Genomic DNA, 20188 nt, shown 5'->3' with positions numbered 1-20188 from the left:
GATATGGTATACTCCTCAATGCCATCGGATGAGTCCCGGAACATATTCCAGTCTGCTAGCAAAACAGTCCTGTAGCTTAGCATCTGCGTCATCTGACTACTTCCGTATTGAGCGAGTCACTGGTACTTCCTGCTTTAGTTTTTGCTTGTAAGCAGGAATCAGGAGGATAGAATTATCGCCAGATTTGCCAAATGGAGGGCGAGGGAGAGCTTTTCACGCGTCTCTGTGTGTGGAGTAAAGGTGGTCTTGAGTTTTTTGGGGCTTTGGTTGCACATGTAAAATGCTGGTAGAAATTAGGTCAACCGGATTTAAGTTTCCCTGAATTAAAGTCCTCGGCAACTAGGAGCGCCGCCTCTGGATGAGCATTTTATTGTTTGCTTATAGCTTTATACTGCTCATTGAGTATGGTCTTAGTACAAGCATCGGTTTTTGGTGGTAAATAGACAGCTACGAAAAATATAGATAAACTCTCTTGGTAAATAGTATGGTCTACAGTTTATCATGAGATACTCCACCTCAGGCGAGCAAAACCTTGAAACTTAATTTTGATTTTGCGTACCAGCTGTTATTGACAAATAGACACAGACCGCCACCCCTTGTCTTGCCGGAGGCTGCTGTTTTGTCTTGCCGATGCATGGATAAACCAGCAAACTGTATATTATCCATGTCGTCGTTCAGCCACTATTTGGTGAAACATAAGATATTACAGTTTTGAATGTCCCATTGGTAGGATAGTCTTGAACGGAGCTCATCCAGTTTATTCTCCAATGATTGCACATTGGCCAATAGGACGGATGGTAGAGGTGGGTTACTCACTCGCCTACGAATTCTAACAAGGCACCCTGACATGCGTCTCTTGTATAGGTACCTCCTGCTCATTTTCCCTGTGTAGAACCTAGTTATGACAAGTTTTTGCTGTTTGGTATTCCCTACCATTGCAATATTTGAGATACTGAAATAGAGTATGTGCAACCTGTGCAAAACAATTTCAATTCAAGGTCAAGACAAGTAGAGCGAAGATGATATGTTGTTGAAAAATGCATGAGTATCATGAGATGCAGAGGGTGATAGCTGTGCTTGTTTTAATCTTGCGTAGTGACTACCTCAGACTGAAGACAAATTGCTTGTTCCCTCATCATGCTACACCAGAAGATACGGGCCTAACTCAACTTCCCCTCTATAATAAAAGAGTGGGTTTGGCTCAGGGGGAGAGAGGATAAGTAGGTGGCAGAATGCAGAATGGACCGCAATATCCCTTCCAGGAGGAGACCGCTGGAATATAAAATGTCAAATTAAATTGGTGGTGGATATCTTTACACTATGATGAAAGCAAGCACAGTTCCCTGCTAGGCTTTAAATGTGACAATACCTGTTATTAAAGCTTTGCTGCTGTGACAGGTTTTTCCAGAAACTATATATTTCATTCAGAAACATAATGGATGAATATTGATATGTTCATAGAAAGTTGTAGACCCATGCATATAATATGTGTATTAAAAGTTTTGGAAAAAGGATTCAATTTCTCGTGGTGCCCATCTCAAATACCAGATATGATTTGAACTTGAAATAATTCTAGATCTCCAAAGTCTACAAGAGATAAATGTTATCTTAAATGTTAAAAGTGATAAATGATACAAGTGGTTTGGTTGGAGCAGTTGGAGATAACCCTGGGAAAGTTCTTCACCTCTGAGGTAAGTCCCACAGTGATCTGAGTTATTGATGTCCAAACCCTGGAATCGTTCTCCATGGGACATAGCTTGGGTGAACCTGCTAGGAGGCCTGAGAAGGCTAATCAGAGCCCAGCAGGCAGTGTTATCGGGTACAGGGGAGGAGAGGATTTCTAACCTGATACTCAGAGTACTGTGACACACTTCCACTTGGCTACAGCCTGCCAGCACAGCCTGGAGCCACATCTAACCCCTCCAGCTATCTGAGCCCAATCTGCCTGTGTGTGTGTGTGTGTGTGTGTGTGTGTGTGAGAGAGGATTAGCATCTCCATAAATAACTGCTGATACCGTTTGAATAATTTAATCATTTTGAAAACATTTACAAATGTTTCTGTGACAGTGTATGAATTTACTGGAAATCTAATACATATCTACACAGAACAAAAATATAAATGCAACATGCAACAATTTCATTGATTTTACTGAGTTACAGTTCATATGAGGAAATTAGTCAATTGAAATTAATTCATTAGGCCCTAATCTATTGATTTCACATGACTGGCAATACAGATATAGATCTGTTGGTCACAGATACCTTAAAGACAATGGGCCTCACAATGGGCCTCAGGATCCTGTTATGGTAATTTTTTGCATTAAAATTGCCATAGATAAAATGCAATTGCGTTCGTTGTCCTTAACTTATGCCTGCCCATACCATAACCCCACCGCCACCATGGGGCACTCTGTTCACAACGTTGACATCAGCAAACCTCTCGCCCACATGACGCCATATACGTGGTCTGCGGTTGTGAGGCCAGTTGGATGTACAAATTCTCTAAAACAGCATTGGAGGCGGCTTATGGTAGATAAATTAACATTAAATTATCTGGCAACAGCTCTGGTGGACATTCCTGCAGTCAACATTACAATTGCATGTTGTGTGACAAAACTGCGGATTTTAGAGTGGCCTTTTATTGTCCCCCAGCACAAGGTGCACCTGTGTAAGGATCATGCTGTTTATTCAGCTTCTTGATATGCCACACTGGATGGATTATCTTGGCAAAGGAGAAATTCTCACAAACAGGGATGTACACAAATCTGTGCTCAAAATTTGAGAGAATAATCTTTTTGTGCTTACGGAACATTTCTGGGATCTTTTATTTCAGCTCATGAAACATGCGACCAACACTTTACAAGTTGAGTTTATATTTTTGTTCAGTGTAAATCAAGAGCGCAACAAAACTCACAAAGCACAACAGTATTGTTTTTGTCAAAAGATATTTGGTAGAAATGCTCGTTGCCTAAAATTGCATTTCCCATCCTCTAAGATTGATGCTTGTTTGTTCTCTATCGGATGAAAAAAGCAACCAACAATGCAGGAAATAAATCAAAATAAGTGTCCCCTTGAAAATAATCCCATTAAGTACAGTATTTCTATTTGTATTTATTATGGATCCCCATTAGCTGTTGCCAAAGCAGCAGCTACTCTTCCTGGGGTCAAGCAAAATTAAGGCAGGTATACCATTTTAAAAACATTACAATACATTCACAACAGATTTCACAGCATATTAAGGTGTGCCCTCAGGCCCCTATTCTACGACCACATATCTACTACCACATATCTGACGGCTGAAGAATGTACCTTACCTAAAACATCAATGCCTCTTTATCAAACTGTAAATGCTTTGAAATGATGTCTCACAACAATACAGCTGTCATGCTCAGCTTCTTTTGATGCTTTGTTTGTTCCTTTTTTCTTTGTAGTGTAAGCTCTGATAATTATCTTGGTTGAAGGCATGAGCAGAGGGGGGGAGCGACCATCAAAGCACTCATCCATCCATTTCAGTTGAATATGGCACACCTTCACTGAGATGCAATGCAATTCCTGTTTCATGTGTACCGCACCCATCATCAATAAAACAAGGGCAGTGTCAAAGGGTATTACATTTACGTTAATGCAAATGCAATTACGTTGTTGAGTAGGATACCACAGTATGTGCAATAGCAGAGGGTGAAAGTTTAGTATCCTATATGCAGAGATATCGGCTTTAATATCATCCTCTTGCAGGAAAGCTGACTCTAGTAACATAGCACAGCCAATAACATTGTACAGTACCTTGCGAAAGTATTCGGCCCCCTTGAATTTTTCGACCTTTTGCCACATTTCAGGTTTCAACATAAAGATATAAAACTGTAATTTTTTTGTGAAGAATCAACAACAAGTGGGACACAATCATGAAGTGGAACAAAATGTATTGGATATTTCAAACTCTTTTAACAAATAAAAAACTGAAAAATTGGGCGTGCAAAATTATTCAGCCCCCTTAAGTTAATACTTTGTAGCGCCACCTTTTGCTGCGATTACAGCTGTAAGTCGCTTGGGGTATGTCTCTATCAGTTTTGCACATCGAGAGACTGAAATCTTTGCCCATTCCTCCTTGCAAAACAGCTCGAGCTCAGTGAGGTTGGATGGAGAGCGTTTGTGAACAGCAGTTTTCAGTTCTTTCCACAGATTCTCGATTGGATTCAGGTCTGGACTTTGACTTGGCCATTCTAACACCTGGATATGTTTATTTGTGAACCATTCCATTGTAGATTTTGCTTTATGTTTTGGATCATTGTCTTGTTGGAAGACAAATCTCCGTCCCAGTCTCAGGTCTTTTGCAGACTCCATCAGGTTTTCTTCCAGAATGGTCCTGTATTTGGCTTCATCCATCTTCCCATCAATTTTAACCATCTTCCCTGCCCCTGCTGAAGAAAAGCAGGCCCAAACCATGATGCTGCCACCACCATGTTTGACAGTGGGGATGGTGTGTTCAGGGTGATGAGCTGTGTTGCTTTTACGCCAAACATAACATTTTGCATTGATTCCAAAAAGTTCGATTTTGGTTTCATCTGACCAGAGCACCTTCTTCCACATGTTTGGTGTGTCTCCCAGGTGGCTAGTGGCAAACTTTAAACGACACTTTTTATGGATATCTTTAAGAAATGGCTTTCTTCTTGCCACTCTTCCATAAAGGCCAGATTTGTGCAGTATACGACTGATTGTTGTCCTATGGACAGAGTCTCCCACCTCAGCTGTAGATCTCTGCAGTTCATCCAGAGTGATCATGGGTCTCTTGGCTGCATCTCTGATCAGTCTTCTCCTTGTATGAGCTGAAAGTTTAGAGGGACGGCCGGGTTTTCGTAGATTTGCAGTGGTCTGATACTCCTTCCATTTCAATATTATCGCTTGCACAGTGCTCCTTGGGATGTTTAAAGCTTGGGAAATCTTTTTGTATCCAAATCCGGCTTTAAACTTCTCCACAACAGTATCTCGGACCTGCCTGGTGTGTTCCTTGTTCTTCATGATGCTCTCTGCGCTTTAAACGGACCTCTGAGACTATCACAGAGCAGGTGCATTTATACGGAGACTTGATTACACACAGGTGGATTCTATTTATCATCATTAGTCATTTAGGTCAACATTGGATCATTCAGAGATCCTCACTGAACTTCTGGAGAGAGTTTGCTGCACTGAAAGTAAAGGGGCTGAATAATTTTGCACGGCCAATTTTTCAGTTTTTTATTTGTTAAAAAAGTTTGAAATATCCAATAAATTTCATTCCACTTCATAATTGTGTCCCACTTGTTGTTGATTCTTCACAAAAAAATTACAGTTTTATATCTTTATGTTTGAAGCCTGAAATGTGGCAAAAGGTCGAAAAGTTCAAGGGGGCCGAATACTTTCGCAAGGCACTGTAAATGGAACACTTTACATGTACAATGCCTCTAGTATAGAAATGCTGAAGGCTAAGGAGGGTATTTCTCCCAGGTCTTTTAGGGAGAATGCCATGCCATCCTTAGAGATTCATGTGAGCTGTAGAGCCTCCAAAAACAACACATACATTTTAGTAATTTAGCAGACGCTATTATACAGAGTGACTGACAGTAGTGAGTTCATCTTAAGATACCTAGGTGAGACAACACATATCTCATAGTAAATGCATTCTTCCTCAAAGCAGCTATCAGAAAAGTCAGTGCTAGTAGGAAAAAGTCAAGTGTGAGTGTTAGTTCACGAAAGGCAACGGTGGGATTATTTAAGATACTCTTTGAAGAGGTAGGGTTTCAGAAGTTTTTGGAAGATTGGCAGGAACTCTGCTGTCCTAACATCAGGGGAAAGCTCGTTCCACCATTTAGGGTGGTAGGACAGAGAAGAGATTTGACTGGGCTGAGCGGGAGCTGACCCACCATAGAGGTGGGAGGGCCAAGAGACCAGAGGTGGGTTGGGGTGTAGGATTTGAGCATAGCTTGAAGGTAGGGACGGGCAGTTCCCCTTGCTGCTTCGTAGGCAAGCACCATGGTGTTGAAGTGGATGCGAGCTTTGAAGCCAGGAAGGCAGTGGAGTGTGCGGTGACATAGGAGAACTTGGGAAGGTTGAACACCAAGCGGGTTGCAGCGTTCTGGATAAGAAGCATTTTTTATTATTTATTCGCTCCCCAGCCAACAGAGAGTTGCAGTAGTCCAGATGGGAGATGACAACTACTGCCTAAACCTGTCATGTGGTTGTCTTACTTTGTTACCTTAAGATGAATGCATTAACTAAGTTGCTCTGGATAAAAGCATCTGCTAAATTACTAAAATGTCAAAATGTATCCCCATTCTCCAGAGCAGTGAGCTGTGCATCGCACTTCATGGCTACTACAGTATGTGTGATTCAACATGGCATTATCAGCCTCCAGCCAGTCACCCAGTAGCGTCACAGCTCCTGCATGAGTCAACAGAAGACAGCCACCCATTTACTGGGATAGATTGATGTTAGGATAGCATCATCCCATCCCCCTCTAATCAACAGATATATGGGTTTATTCACTAGGCTGGAGCTATGTCACACATTACCCTGATGAATTGATGCTCCCATCTTTATGATGAAGTGATGCTCCCATCTTTATGATGGAGTGATGCTCCCATCTTTATGATGGAGTGATGCTCCTATCTTTATGATGGAGTGTGTGTTACCTGTTCAATTTCTGAAACGTTTCAGCACATCATATGCTCTTGAGAGAAAATCTTCTCCTACTTCGCCCTGTTAATGAGTACCTACAACTTCGGTAAATCACAGTATTACGGTTCGGGCTGTTCATTAAATTGAATGGCCTCTGCTCTATATTACTGCTGGAGGCTATGAAGAGTGTGGACTCATTTGAATGACAAGCTTGTCAGAACAGCTTGCACTTGGTGAATGTGCTTATTCCATTACAATATCAAAATAATGTTTATTTCCACATGATCAGTATTAATGAGATTTCCTTGCTGAAGGCAACAGTTCCCCCTGAATAGATGGAATTCATATTCTGAAGGATTGGCTGTCACTGTTAGTGTCACTGCAATGTGGCCACATTTCTGCGAATGTGGAGGTATCTGCTAAAAAATTCAATGTAGCGGATTTGATTGCATTAGTTGTGCCCAATGATCTTTCTGTATTTCCTTAGATAAGATATTGAATAAATGACATATTCACATGCAAATCTTGTCTAAATCGTCAAAACCTAATTGAATATATCATCATATTTTCAGCTACATTTGGAAAGCTCACAATGATTCAATGTGATTTGCCAGTGTGGTGTAATTGCATCTTCTTTCATTTGTGTAAGTGAGCAGAGCAGTTTGGCATAAGTGTTTTGTACTCTGAATCCCTCTATACTAGAGCAGTGGAGGGTCGTACTTACGGAGTTGGCTGTTGCCTCAGCCAAGCCTCTTTCAAATCAGACTTTCAAAGTGATTAATACAAGCACTAATTATCACACAAAAATATCCTCGAGTCTCTCGGATTTTCTAAGTGGGTGTTCATTAGCTATTCACTGGTAATTACATATATCATCATTGTGTCTTAATTCAGAGTCAGGTTTTTGAGTCTGAGAACTATACTTAGCACCAGGTCTGTCTCAAGGGGGCTCTCTGCCTCCAGAGGTTACCAAGGCAACTAACTGACTCGCAGGTGGCATTGTTATGATCAGAATGGATATTGTACATAAATCTCGGGGCTGAGAGACAAAATGTGACTCGATTCAGGAAGGTGGGCAATTGATGCTAGTTCCTACTTAGTAGGGCTGTTTAAAAACCTTTTTAAACAACAAACGGGTGTGTTATCTGTAGGCTTAAATATGAATATAAATATTGAATTATGAGCCTAGTTTAGCCAAGGAGAAAGCCCTGAGCTATATAAGGAGAAAGACAGGATCCTTTCTGGTTTGCCACGATTGGCTGAGATAATGAAGGGACTGGACGTGCCAAGAGATGAGTCCTGATTGGTCAGTCATGTCACAGGCTTCTGTCTAACAGAATGGGGCCTTCCCTGGTCAGAATAGATCATCTTTGCTAACTCTGATTTTTTTTTTTTTTTAAAGATACAGCTATGGACTAGAGGTCTTCTCGGGTCCCGGAAATGAGACCTGAACCGATCTGTACCTGCGAAATGCACAACTGACCCGACCTTGTCATTTTTGAAAACAATACCTGACCCAAATTGGATCCTAGGTGGACCAGATCCGTCCAGAACATGTCCAAAATGAGAGAGACCTGGATTCAAGTTGGGCCGGGTCTGTATTGGACCCAAATGGATCCGCAATATTTTAAATACAGAAATATGTAGTTGTCTGGCAGTGAAGTTTCACAAGTGCATTTTCTGTTGTATCTAAAATAATGGATTTGTGGTCTACAGTTTAGCATTTTCATAATGGCATCCCTATAGTTTGATGGTGCATATTATGAGGCTTTCCTGATTTCTGTTTACAAAATATTTGAGTTGGGGGATTTGTTTTATGTGAGGCATGATCGCGTATCAGACAGACCAGCGCATAATTCAGTTGTGTCTGTAACCTACACTCTAAAAAGAAAAGGTTCCTGGAGTATCCTTTAGGGGTTCTTCACATTGAAACTTGAACCCCTATAAGATCTTCAAAGAACCCCTTTTAATGCATCCTCAAAGAACCTTTTGAAGAACCTTTTGGGGTACGTTTTTGAACTACCCCTCCTGCCCTACTATTATGAATAATAATAATACGCATAACAATAACACAATATTTTAGTTCTCAGTGTTTATCATGATTTTAGTGGCAAAGCAGAAAACAATATCCAAATATGATGTAAACTCAAAGCAGAGCCCCAAGTCCAGTGGATATATTCTCTGGATTGTTGGTGTTAATGTGTTGATGTTCTCCGTATCCATAGCCAGAATGATTTTGCAGCGCATGGTGATCTAACAGGTTTCCTGTTATATTCATCAGAGGTGTAGAGAGGGTGAAGTCTGAATCCCAAAAATAGTAATTAAACAGATGATTAACAAAACATGCAAATGACAGAATTCATACCTTGGTATTTGAGGTGAATAAAAAAAAAATGTTTTGATAATGGTTTTCATACACATACCTTGTCCATAATGTAGAGGCCTATGGGATATTCATTCACGAGGTAAGAGAGGAGGATGGTAAATGTGATCTGTATAGAATACCAATTGACATACCTTTGTATGCCTCCTTGTCTGTACACCTACAGACACAAAAGTGATCAGTTCAGTCATCTGCACCCAATACAGCTATCCTTCAACATATTCTTATAGCCTAAATATTCTTACCTCTTTGTTGATTGATATCCATTGAATTGTGTTCATTTTCTGTTTTAGAAAGATTTGTACACATATGAAAAGATAGATGGTATCATCATAAAGTAATATCAATTAGATCATAACAAGGGACAAACCTTACCTTAAATTGAGGAGATCTTTACATTTGTCAGTTATGTGCCTGCACCTGCTGCTGTTTCAAATTGAAATATTAGTTGGGCAGTTATGTTCCTGCAAGAACCCCCACCAACTAAGGAGGTTCCTCGATGAACCCCACCTTCTATGGGGTTCTTTGAAGAACCTCAGGGTTCATGGCACTGAAAATGTGTGACGCTCGTCGTAAGGAGTAGACCAAGGTGCAGCGTGTTGAGTGCGCATGATAAATATTTATTTAAACTCAGAACACTAAAGCAAAACAACAAATAACGGAAAACGGCCGTCACGTTCTGCAGGCGTTACAGAGCTGTGCAAAAACAAGATCCCACAACTGAAAGTGGCAATCTAAGGTCAGGGCGTGACAAAATGGCCCCCAAAAGGATCTTCCAAGAACCCCAGAGGAGGTGGGGTTCATCGAGGAACCTTCTTAGTTGGTAGGGTTCTTGCAGGAACCTAACTGCCCAACTGAAACATTTGGATTTTCATTCGAAAGGACAGCAGGTGCAGGCACTTAACTGAAAAATGTAAAATCTCCTCAATTTAAGGTACGGTTTGTGTCACTCTTTGTTCGGGCGGTGTTCGGCGGTCGATATCACCGGCTTTCTCCCCATCAACGCTCCATTTTTCATTTATCCATTTGTTTTGTCTTGTTCCCTGCACACCTGGTTATCATTCCTCAATCACACTACATGTATTTATTCCTCTGTTCCCCCTCATGTCATTGTGTGTGATTGTTTCGTGTTATGTGTCATTTTTGACGCGCTATTTCTGCTGTGCGTTTATGCCGTGTTTAATATTCACGTGGTATGTTTATTTGTTTGTACTTTATTATTGTGACTGTTTGCGTGTTTTTACACTTTGGTATATTGGCTGGAGGTTTCGACGCAGTGGCGTCCGTCTGTTGGTTTCTCCTGCCTAAATAAAGTGTGTGCTTGTTCACAACTCTCTGCTCTTCTGCACCTGACTCCGCTCCCAGTACGCACACCATCGACAGTTTGTCCATTGTTATAATCTAATTTATATTATTTTATGATGATACTATCTATCTTTTCATATGTGTACAAATCTTTCTAAAACAGAAAATGGACACAATTCAATGGATATCAATCAACAACAGGTAAGAATATATAGGCTATAAAAATATGTTGAAGGATAGCAAACCCTCTCTTAAAGCTTTTGAAAAACAAAAAATTATGGAACCCTGGCTATTGCCTGCTAAAAACTATTGTCTAAAGAGATTAATACATTTGACCAATGATAAAGATCAATACACATCTAACAGTGAATGATACATCTCTGTTGCAGTTATACTGTAATGCCCCCAAAGTGGTGTGGGGGGTACTAAATAACCACCATCAATCACAAAGGAGACAGATGGCTTATCAGCACAGCAGTTAGGAATCAACCATATAGTGATTTAAAATGAGAACACTTGAATAACTTGAGTGACAGTTAACTGGTTGTAGCACAGGCCAACAGAATAATGTATTATATTCTCACTGTTGTGTGTAGTTAATGCATCACACACGGTTCGTAATGATACTCCTTATCAGCTCACTCACAGTTCAGGGTGTTGATGAAGGGTCTTATGTTTTGTGAGGTATTTCATATGTATGGCAGTTAGAGCCATCTGCAGGCAAAGCTTTCACACTACAGCCTTAATCCTCAATGGTAAAAATAGGGTCCAAAAAAATAAACAGGCACTGATGAGTGAATTAGTCAGCAGAGGAGCTTAAAGAAATGTGTTAACACAATGACCTTTGCTACCATTACTCAACAGAGATGCCTGTAATGTTAGTGAACGAAAGGTTACGGGACATTGGACTGTTGAGCACAAAAAAATGATTTGATGAAACTTTACATTTGCCCTTATATTTATGGTACCTGTCAAAAGTTAGGACACATCTACTCATTTCAGGGTTTTTCTTACAATTTTTTTTACAATTTTATACATTGTAGAATAATAGTGAAGACATCAAAACTATGAAGTAACACATATGTAATCATGTAGTAACCAAAAGTGTTAAACAAATCAAAATATATTTCATATTTGAGATTCTTCAAAGTAGCCACCCTTTACCTTGATGACAGCTTTGCACACTCTTGGTATTCTCTCAACCAGCTTCACCTGGAATGCTTTTCCAACAGTCTTGAAGGAGTTCCCACATATGCTGAACACTTGTTGGCTGCTTTTCCTTAACTCTGTGGTCCAACTCACCCCAAATCATCTCAATTGGGTTGAGGTCGTATGATTGTGGAGGCCAGGTCATCTGATGCAGCAGTCCATCACTCTCCTCATTGGTCAAATAGCCCTTACACAGCCTGGAGGTGTGTTGGGTCATTGTCCTGTTGAAAACAAATGATAGTCCCACTAAGTGCAAACCAGATGGGATGGTGTTCGCTGCAGAATGCTGTGGTAGCCATGCTGGTTAAGTGTGCTTTGAATTCAAAATAAATTACTGACAGTGTCACCAGCAAAGTACCCCCACACCATCACAACTCCTCCTCCATGCTTCATGGTGGGAACCACACATCCAGAGATCATCCGTTCAACTACTCTGCGTCTCACAAAGACACGGCAGTTGGAACTAAAAATCTCAAATTTGGACTCATCAGACCAAAGGACAGATTTCCACCGGTCTCATGTCCATTGCTCATGTTTCTTGGCCCAAGCAAATCTATTCTTCTTATTGGTATCCTTTAGAACTGGTTTCTTTGAAGCAATTCGACCATGAAGTCTCCTCTGAACAGTTGTGATGTTGAGATGTGTCTGTTACTTGAACCTCATGAAGCATTTGAGCTGCAATTTCTGAGGCTAGTAACTCTAATGAACTTATCCTCTGCAGCAGAGGTAACTGGGTCTTCCTTTCCTGTGGCGATTCATTATAGCGCTTGATGGTTTTTGCAACTGCACTTGAAGAAACTTTCAAAGTTCTTGACTGACCTTCCTCTCTTAAAGTAATGATGGACTGTTGTTTCTCTTTGCTTATTTGAGCTGTTCTTGCCATAATATGGCTTGGTTTTTTACCAAATAGAGCTATCTTCTGTATACAACCCCATACCCTGTCACAACACAACTGGTTGGCTCAAACGCATTAAGAAGGAAAGAAATTCCACAAATTAACTTTTAACAAGGCACACCTGTTAATTGAAATGCATTCCAGGTGACTACTTCATGAAGCTGGTTGAGAGAATGCCAAGAGTGTGCAAAGCTGTCACCTTATAAAATATATTTTGATTTGTTTAACTCTTTTTTTGATTACTAGATGATTCCATATGTGTTATTTCATAGTTTTGATGTCTTCAATAATATTCTACAATGTAGAAAATAGTCCAAACCTTTGACTGGTACTGTATATACACTGCTCCTTTCATGACATAGACTTTACAGGTGAATTCAGGTGAAAGCTATGATCCCTTATTGTTAAATCCACTTTCATCAGTGTAGATGGAGAGGAGACAGGTTAAAGAAGGATTTTTAAGCCTTGAGACAGTTGTTACTGCAAAATGAACTCAGTAAGGCTGAGGATCGATATCATGGGCTTATTGCCAGTGGGGTCACTTCAACTTTATCCTGCTTATGTTTGAAATTAGTTGCTTTTCTATGTACTGCCTGTCCTGTCTTCTCTTGATTTCCCCAAATCTTTAAAATGCGTTACTACACCACTGTTTCATCCTACTGGGCACAGACATCAATTCAATGATTCAGCCAGTGTGTGCCAAATGGGTCCTTTAATCAAAAAGGGAAGGATTTCAAAGCATTCACAACTCCCTTGAACAAAATGATTTATATTTCCCTCTTAAACCACACTGACGTTACAGTACATGTCCTTTGTTTTTCAGATAATCTCGTGGGAATTATAATTTGTTCAGTTATTGGAGCAATATTATTAAACTTAATGATAGTAACACTCAGTCAACAGCAGGAAAAATAAAAGGTATGGTAAAGTGATCTTCATGCAGTTCCTTTTCCTTTACACACTTCCTCTGAAAAATACACATTTTATACTACAGTTGAAGTGGGAAGTTTACATACTTAGGATGGAGTCATTAAAACTCGTTTTTCAACCACTCCACAAAATTCTTGTTAATAAACTATAGTTTTGGCAAGTCGGTTAGGACATCTACTTTGTGCATGACACAAGTAATCTTTCCAACAATTGTTTACAGACAGATTATTTCACTTATAATTCACTGGCTCACAATTCCAGCGGGTCAGAAGTTTACATACATTAAGTTGACTGTGCCTTTAAACAGCTTGGAAAATTCCAGAAAATGTCATCATGGCTTTAGAAGCTTCTGATAGGCTAATTGACATAATTTCAGTCAATTGGAGGTGCACTTGTGGATGTATTTCAAGGCCTACCTTCAAATTCAATGCCTCTTTGCTTGACATCATGGGAAAATCAAAAGAAATCAGCCAAGATTGTAGACCTCCACAAGTCTGGTTCATACTTGGGAGCAAGTACCAAGTACCAAAGTATCTATATCCACAGTAAAACGAGTCCTATATCGACATAACCTGAAAGGCCGCTCAGCAAGGAAGAAGCCACTGCTCCAAAACCGCCATAAAAAAGCCAGACTACGGTTTGCAACTGCACATGGGGACAAAGATCGTACTTTTTGGAAAAATGTCCTATGGTCTGATGAAACAAAAATATAACTGTTTGGCCATAATGACCATCGTTATGTTTGGCGGAAAAAGGGGGATTCTTGCAAGCGGAAGAACACCAACCCAACCGTGAAGCACGGGGGTGGCAGCATCATGTTGTGGGGGTGCTTTGCTGCAGGAGGTACTGGTGCACTTCACAAAATAGATGGCACCATGAGGAAGGGAAATTATGTGGATATACTGAAGCAACATCTCAAGACATAAGTAAGGAAGTTAAAGCTTGGTCGCAAATGGGTCTTCCAAATGGACAATGACCCCAAGCATACTTCCAAAGCTGTGGCCCAATGGCTTAAGGACAACGAAGTCAAGGTACTGGAGTGTCCATCACAAAGCCCTGACATCAATCCTATAGAAGATTCGCGGGCAGAACTGAAAAAGCGTGTGCGAGCAAGGAGGCCTACAAACCTAACTCACAGTTACACCAGCTCTGTCAAGAGGAATGGGCCAAAATTCACCCAACTTATTGTGGGAAGCTTGTGGAAGGCTACCCGAAACGTTTGACCCAAGTTAAACAATTTAAAGACAATGCTACCAAATACTAATTGAGTGTATGTAAACTTCTGACCCACTGGGAATGTGATGAAAGAAATAAAAGCTGAAATAAATAATTCTCTCTTCTATTATTCTGACAATTCACATTCTTAAAATAAAGTGATGATCCTAACTGACCTAAGACAGGGAATTTTTACTAGGATTAAATGTCAGGAATTGTGAAAAACTGAGTTTAAATGTATTTGGCTAAGGTGTATGTAAACTTCCGACTTCAACTGTATACGCAGTTATGCTTTCAAGGTTGTGAGCTCCATTGTACAACAGTTACACATTTCTGGTTTCTTTCTGGTTTTTATTTGTTCAGTGAAACTGCAGCGTCCGCTATGTCAGAGATCAGATGCTGTCTGATGATGGACAAGATAAGAACAGCTGTTTCCAATGGACCTTCTGCAGGATCCAGACCTCTCTCTTTACAGCCACCTCTACAGCGCATAGAGTAGTTGGTCAAGAATTCCTGCAAAGAGAATGACTGCCTCACAGAAAACCTTTCAGTTAACTTCAGTATTATATTCTTCAATAGACATACTCCATAACTGTTTGTACGTAACCCACTTCATTACTTTTGCATCAAGGACTCAGGTATGACTATGTCTCAAGGTCAGAGTTGCAAAAATATTAAATTGTTCTACTGCTGACAGTGAAAGTAAAGTTAATAACACCATAATTTGTCTAGCTCTATGGCAAAACACAACAATGTTGAGTTAAAACAGTACTGTACATAATGACTTGTATATTTGCACTTCTAACTGTAATGCAAAATGTGAATGTGCTGGCATGTAAGAATTATTTTAGAATCATTCCACTACCACACTAATAAATGGTATTGCAGTACTGACTGAGTCAGGTGTGAGGTTCATTGTTTGAATGATTTATGACAGATAGGTTTTGGACTTTGTTTGAGCTGTAAAGATTAAGATGACTTATGTCACATTCACAATCCATTTACTCTGTAATTAATTGAGCCCTCTGGCATAATATTGACACACATTTCCCAACTACGGTACCACAGTCTCAACTAAAGTGCAGTAGTAGTCCACCATGTGGTTATACTGGAAAACTGCTACCACCAGCTACCACCAGCGTTTTGATGTATCTGTTATTCTTTTTTTTCTTTCTTTTTTTTACAGACAACGTGCTGGGCATTGGTCTTCCGGGGGACCCATCATCGTGCGGCTCTCTTCTCCAGCCTTCACCAAGTGTAACTGACAACAAAAATATATTTATTAACGTCTTCACTATCTGAGTTGGGAGCCGGGGTAGGGGCTCACCCGTGGGAGTGTGTCTCGGGGGGAAGAGCCGAGCGGCCTCACTTGAGAGACCAGTGCGATCAACGTTGACGTATGAGATGAATATGTGTGAATGTCTTTGTATTTGACCACATCACCACTACATAACTCGTTTTTTTTGTTTCATTTATTTGTATTTCATTTATTGTATTTCCTATTATTTCGTTTTTGAAAACCAATGTACAATCAATGTCCAAATACTCATACCTGCGTTCTAAATAGTAGGCAATTTAGTTTTGCGAAAATAGAATGTTATATAGTATGTGAAATTTCGAAAATCATGTATGCTTTAAATGCCAGGACGTCATACTAATTTCGGCTTTTCATTTAGTAGAATTTACTGCACACTTTTGAAGAATAGAATCGTCTTTCCAGGCTCACTTGTGTTTCACAACCACTGATAATGAACGAATGGCGGGAATCAATGCAATTAAGCATTAGATGATTCATTTTTAGGATGGGTGAGTCTAGTATGTTGATCTGTTGCTTACTGCATTCGTTTTTACTGAACAGTACATTCAAAATAACATGTAGTAAGATTAGTACACAGTATGTAGTTTTAGTAAGTAGTAGGCAAAACCCGATTTTGGACAGGGCCAACGTGTGAATAGCATATTGCAGTATGAAAGCACCTTTATTTGAGAATTTATGTATACCACCACCTCCTCTCATCCCCCACCTGTAGAATACAATTGTTGTTATGTTGTATTACTAATATCTGAAAGACAATACACAAATATATAAACACTACGAAACTGCAGCAACGAAACAATTCTCCAACAGCAACTGGCCCGGTTGTTGCAATAGAGGGTACACCAATTCTAGTTTCCATCCTTGACTGATAGACGGATTGGGGCCTGGAAAACATGGTTAGTGGACTCTAAAGCTAACAAATAAGAGTTACCAATTACGTATGGGAGAGAGAGAGAGAGAGAGAGAGAGAGAGAGAGAGAGAACTAAGTGGGACTTCACCCCTTCACCCCAGGGAGTTGTTGAATGTTGAATGGAGAGAGCCTGAGTTGTTGACATTATGTAGATAATCCCTTTCATGACCCTCCTAAAACACGCTGGCGCAGGCTTATTAGATTAATTCCCCTCTGACAGTGAGTGAGGGGACAGAGAGTCACACCCAGGGGTAAAGCAGGGCAAACCAGAGGAAAGGCCTACAGGCTCTTCATATCAACATTCCTCACTACCTCTCTATTGCGTCAGTCTATCTATTAGAACTCCATCACTCCCCTCAGATGCAGGAGCAACAGTGTCAACATGTAAGTGAATGTTACATGCCCATAGATGTACGTAGAAGTTGAAGTCACTGCAAAAGAACCTATTAGGTGTCAGTAAACCATGGCTCCGACAGTGGGGTAACCAGAAAAGTCATGCTTTGGAGTTTGGGGCTGGAACTAAAAGTTTCCCCCTCGTTCCTACAGTAGCTGACGAGTTGCATAGCAGCTTCTGCGCTGAATGGACATGCTGTCCCTGCACATAGCTGTACGGTGCGATTACTATGGAGAAGACAAAGAGCACCAGTATGTGACAAGACTGCAGAGGCCAAGCGCTGAATAAACCCCATCGTTGCTGCGCCCAGAGTCATCCACCAACTACTTGCCATTTACGCCTTGGAGCTATAAATACACATACTTAAGATTTATTCTCTCCAGGTCCCAGGGCAACAGAGGAGCAACACCACTGCCCCAACCATGCCAGTCAAGTCATTGTCATGCCATGGATAAGACTTACTGTTTGATAAGTTCTCGAATGGATCAGCTGGGTATATAAAGGGTGTGAGTGATGCTCCACAGCTGAACAAAGTCTGATTGTCCAGGGCAGTCCTTCCCACTATGAGCCAGCCTTCCTGAACTGTTTGGGGGAAAATATTGCTGCCTTTTTGTGTGTTGAGTAAGTCATTAACCCTGACTTAGTCATTGTAATTAGACAACGATTGAATTACATTAGCTAGCCAGGTGAAAACCAAGAGAGGAAACCGTTTTTTCCCTCCTAGTACCACTCTCAGGCCATTCCGAAGTCATGGCTGACCACAACAAGGTATTACCGCGTCCTCTTTTCCGCCGAGATGTAAACTGGGATCCTTTCCGTGAGTGGACACAGCCTAGCCGCATGATCATGGAGCAGGACTTTGGCCTCCCTCCTTTCCTGGATCCAGGCGATGTGAGCTGGATAGACTGGGCTAGGAGGAGACTGGCATCATCATCCTGGCCAGGGTACACACGCCATCCCCTCTTCACCCCCGGCACTGCTCCCCCTGCCGCAGTGGCACCCCAGACCTCAGCCAGACTTCAGAGACAACTGTCTGGAGGAGTGTCAGAGATCAGGACAGGACAGGACAGCTGGAGGATCACACTGGATGTCAATCACTTCTCACCAGAGGAGATATCAATCAAAACCAAGGGGGGCTTCCTGGAGATTACAGGTACTAACATTATTTCTCTGATCTGAGAAACCAGAATATGGTGGCAGTTTGAACATTCATTGTTACTAAAAAGGTTTGACATGCTCCTTATTCAATTACTTCAACTTCTATTTTAAGGTCAACATGAAGAAAGGGAGGATGAACATGGATCAGTCTCAAGGTGCTTTACAAGAAAGTACAAGTAAGTTGTAATAGAAAATAAAGTCCCTCACAATGCTATGACAAAGACATAACGGTAATGAAAGTAAGAACTCAAAAAATAATGTGTGGAATTGAACGTCTTTGCTGTTGATTGCTATAGGAAGACATTCTAAATCGTTTCCCTCGGTTTAATTACATTTGTAAAAACAGATGAAAAGCAGTCTATTGAATCACAGTAAACAAGTCTTTGCCTGTCTGTCTTTGCCTGTCTGATTGTTGTTGTTTGTTTATTGAAGGCTGCCCCCTGGTGTGGACTTGCAGCACGTCAGCTCATCTCTGTCTGGGGAAGGGGTTCTCTTGGTAGAAGCACCCCTCCCAGGCTCAACCAGCACCATCCTCCCCAGTGACATGGTCATCCCCATTCAGATCAAGCACGAGTGTGAGGGGAAAGAGTGATTCCAGTGATTCATTACAATTAGACGTAAAGCTTGGGGTAGAGCTTTAAAGCTGATGTCGGCGTTGACACCTTTTGACAACAATTTTTTGAATTAAGCCTTGGTCATTTAAGATGTCAAACATAGTGGCTTCTATTGCTATTGAAACACCATCACTTTATTTACTCTCACTGTAACTACATGTGTGGCATGTTTTTCTATCATTTCCCGCAAAGACTAGCAAAACCAAGATAAACTGAAAAATCAAGACTGTTGAAGTGTACTTTCTCATTTGTAAACTGATAGATTATCTGGGAGTCAACATGACTATGCCTAATAATGCTGGATTAGTTCTGCAGAGCATATGTTTCAACGTGATCTATTTCTATGAATTGAATCTCCTTTGAACCAAAGCAATAAACAATCCATGGCAAAATGACACATATTGAGGAGGGCTGGGGGCTCTTATGTATGCGGTGTCTGTCTTTGTATTAGAACTGCTGCCTGGACCCTTACTCTCAAACTAGACCTGGAAGTAGTAGAACGTTTTAAATGAGTCAAACCAAAAGAACTACTGTGTAAATACAGTATAAAGTGAAGTAATTTCCAGTTTAGTTATTTATCAGACACTCTTATCCAGAGCAACTTCCTGTTATTGCATTCCCTAACGGAATGCACTAGGGACAACGACCACATAAGTCAAAGTAAGCAAACTTCCTCAATAAAGCAGACAAGCGTTAGAAAGGTAAGAAAGGTAAGTACAACGCTAGGGTGTGGGTCCTTCCCCCCCCATTCTCTTCTCTCATTTCCCTCAAACTCTTGCCTACTTGACCGAAAAGGACTTGGCAAATGTTCCTGATGGTGGCACTGTTGCCCTGCATTTGCCTTAACATTTACCTTTTTTTTTTTTTTTTACATTTTTAGTCATTCAGCAGACGCTCTTATCCAGAGCGACTTACAGTAGTGAATGCATACATTTCTTTCCCGTACTGGTCCCCCGTGGGAATCAAACCCACAACCCTGGCGTTGCAAACACCATGCTCTACCAACTGAGCCACACGGGACCACTGTCAAGTGTGACAGTTTTATGCTAAGAACTCTGTTTAAATACATTAGAGATATACTTGTGCTTGATGTGTGCTCCAAGATCTTATATTCATTGGTGTGGGCGTGTTGACCCATGTCAGAGGCTACAACGTTCAGTCGTTCACTAACAGGAGTTGAAACCCTCTCAGCTGGTACACTGTGA

At 40.8% G+C, this 20188-nt stretch overlaps 1 protein-coding gene across 1 annotated transcript; it reads left to right on the top strand.

Moving 5' to 3' along the window:
• Positions 1 to 17895: 17895 nt before the first annotated feature.
• Positions 17896 to 19540, top strand: LOC100196153 (heat shock protein, alpha-crystallin-related, 1). Its single transcript, NM_001141182.1, is given in 3 exon segments — positions 17896 to 18364; positions 18482 to 18545; positions 18802 to 19540. Coding segments are annotated over 3 exon segments (627 nt in total). The 5' UTR covers positions 17896 to 17961; the 3' UTR covers positions 18962 to 19540.
• The last annotated feature ends 648 nt before the right edge of the window (positions 19541 to 20188 follow it).

The sequence above is a fragment of the Salmo salar genome, chromosome 01 (genome assembly GCF_965601325.2).
Source record: "Salmo salar chromosome 01, fSalSal1, whole genome shotgun sequence".
Taxonomy (NCBI): domain Eukaryota; kingdom Metazoa; phylum Chordata; class Actinopteri; order Salmoniformes; family Salmonidae; genus Salmo; species Salmo salar.
Note: the sequence above shows the minus strand (reverse complement) of the source record. Positions and strands in the feature narration are given on the sequence as shown.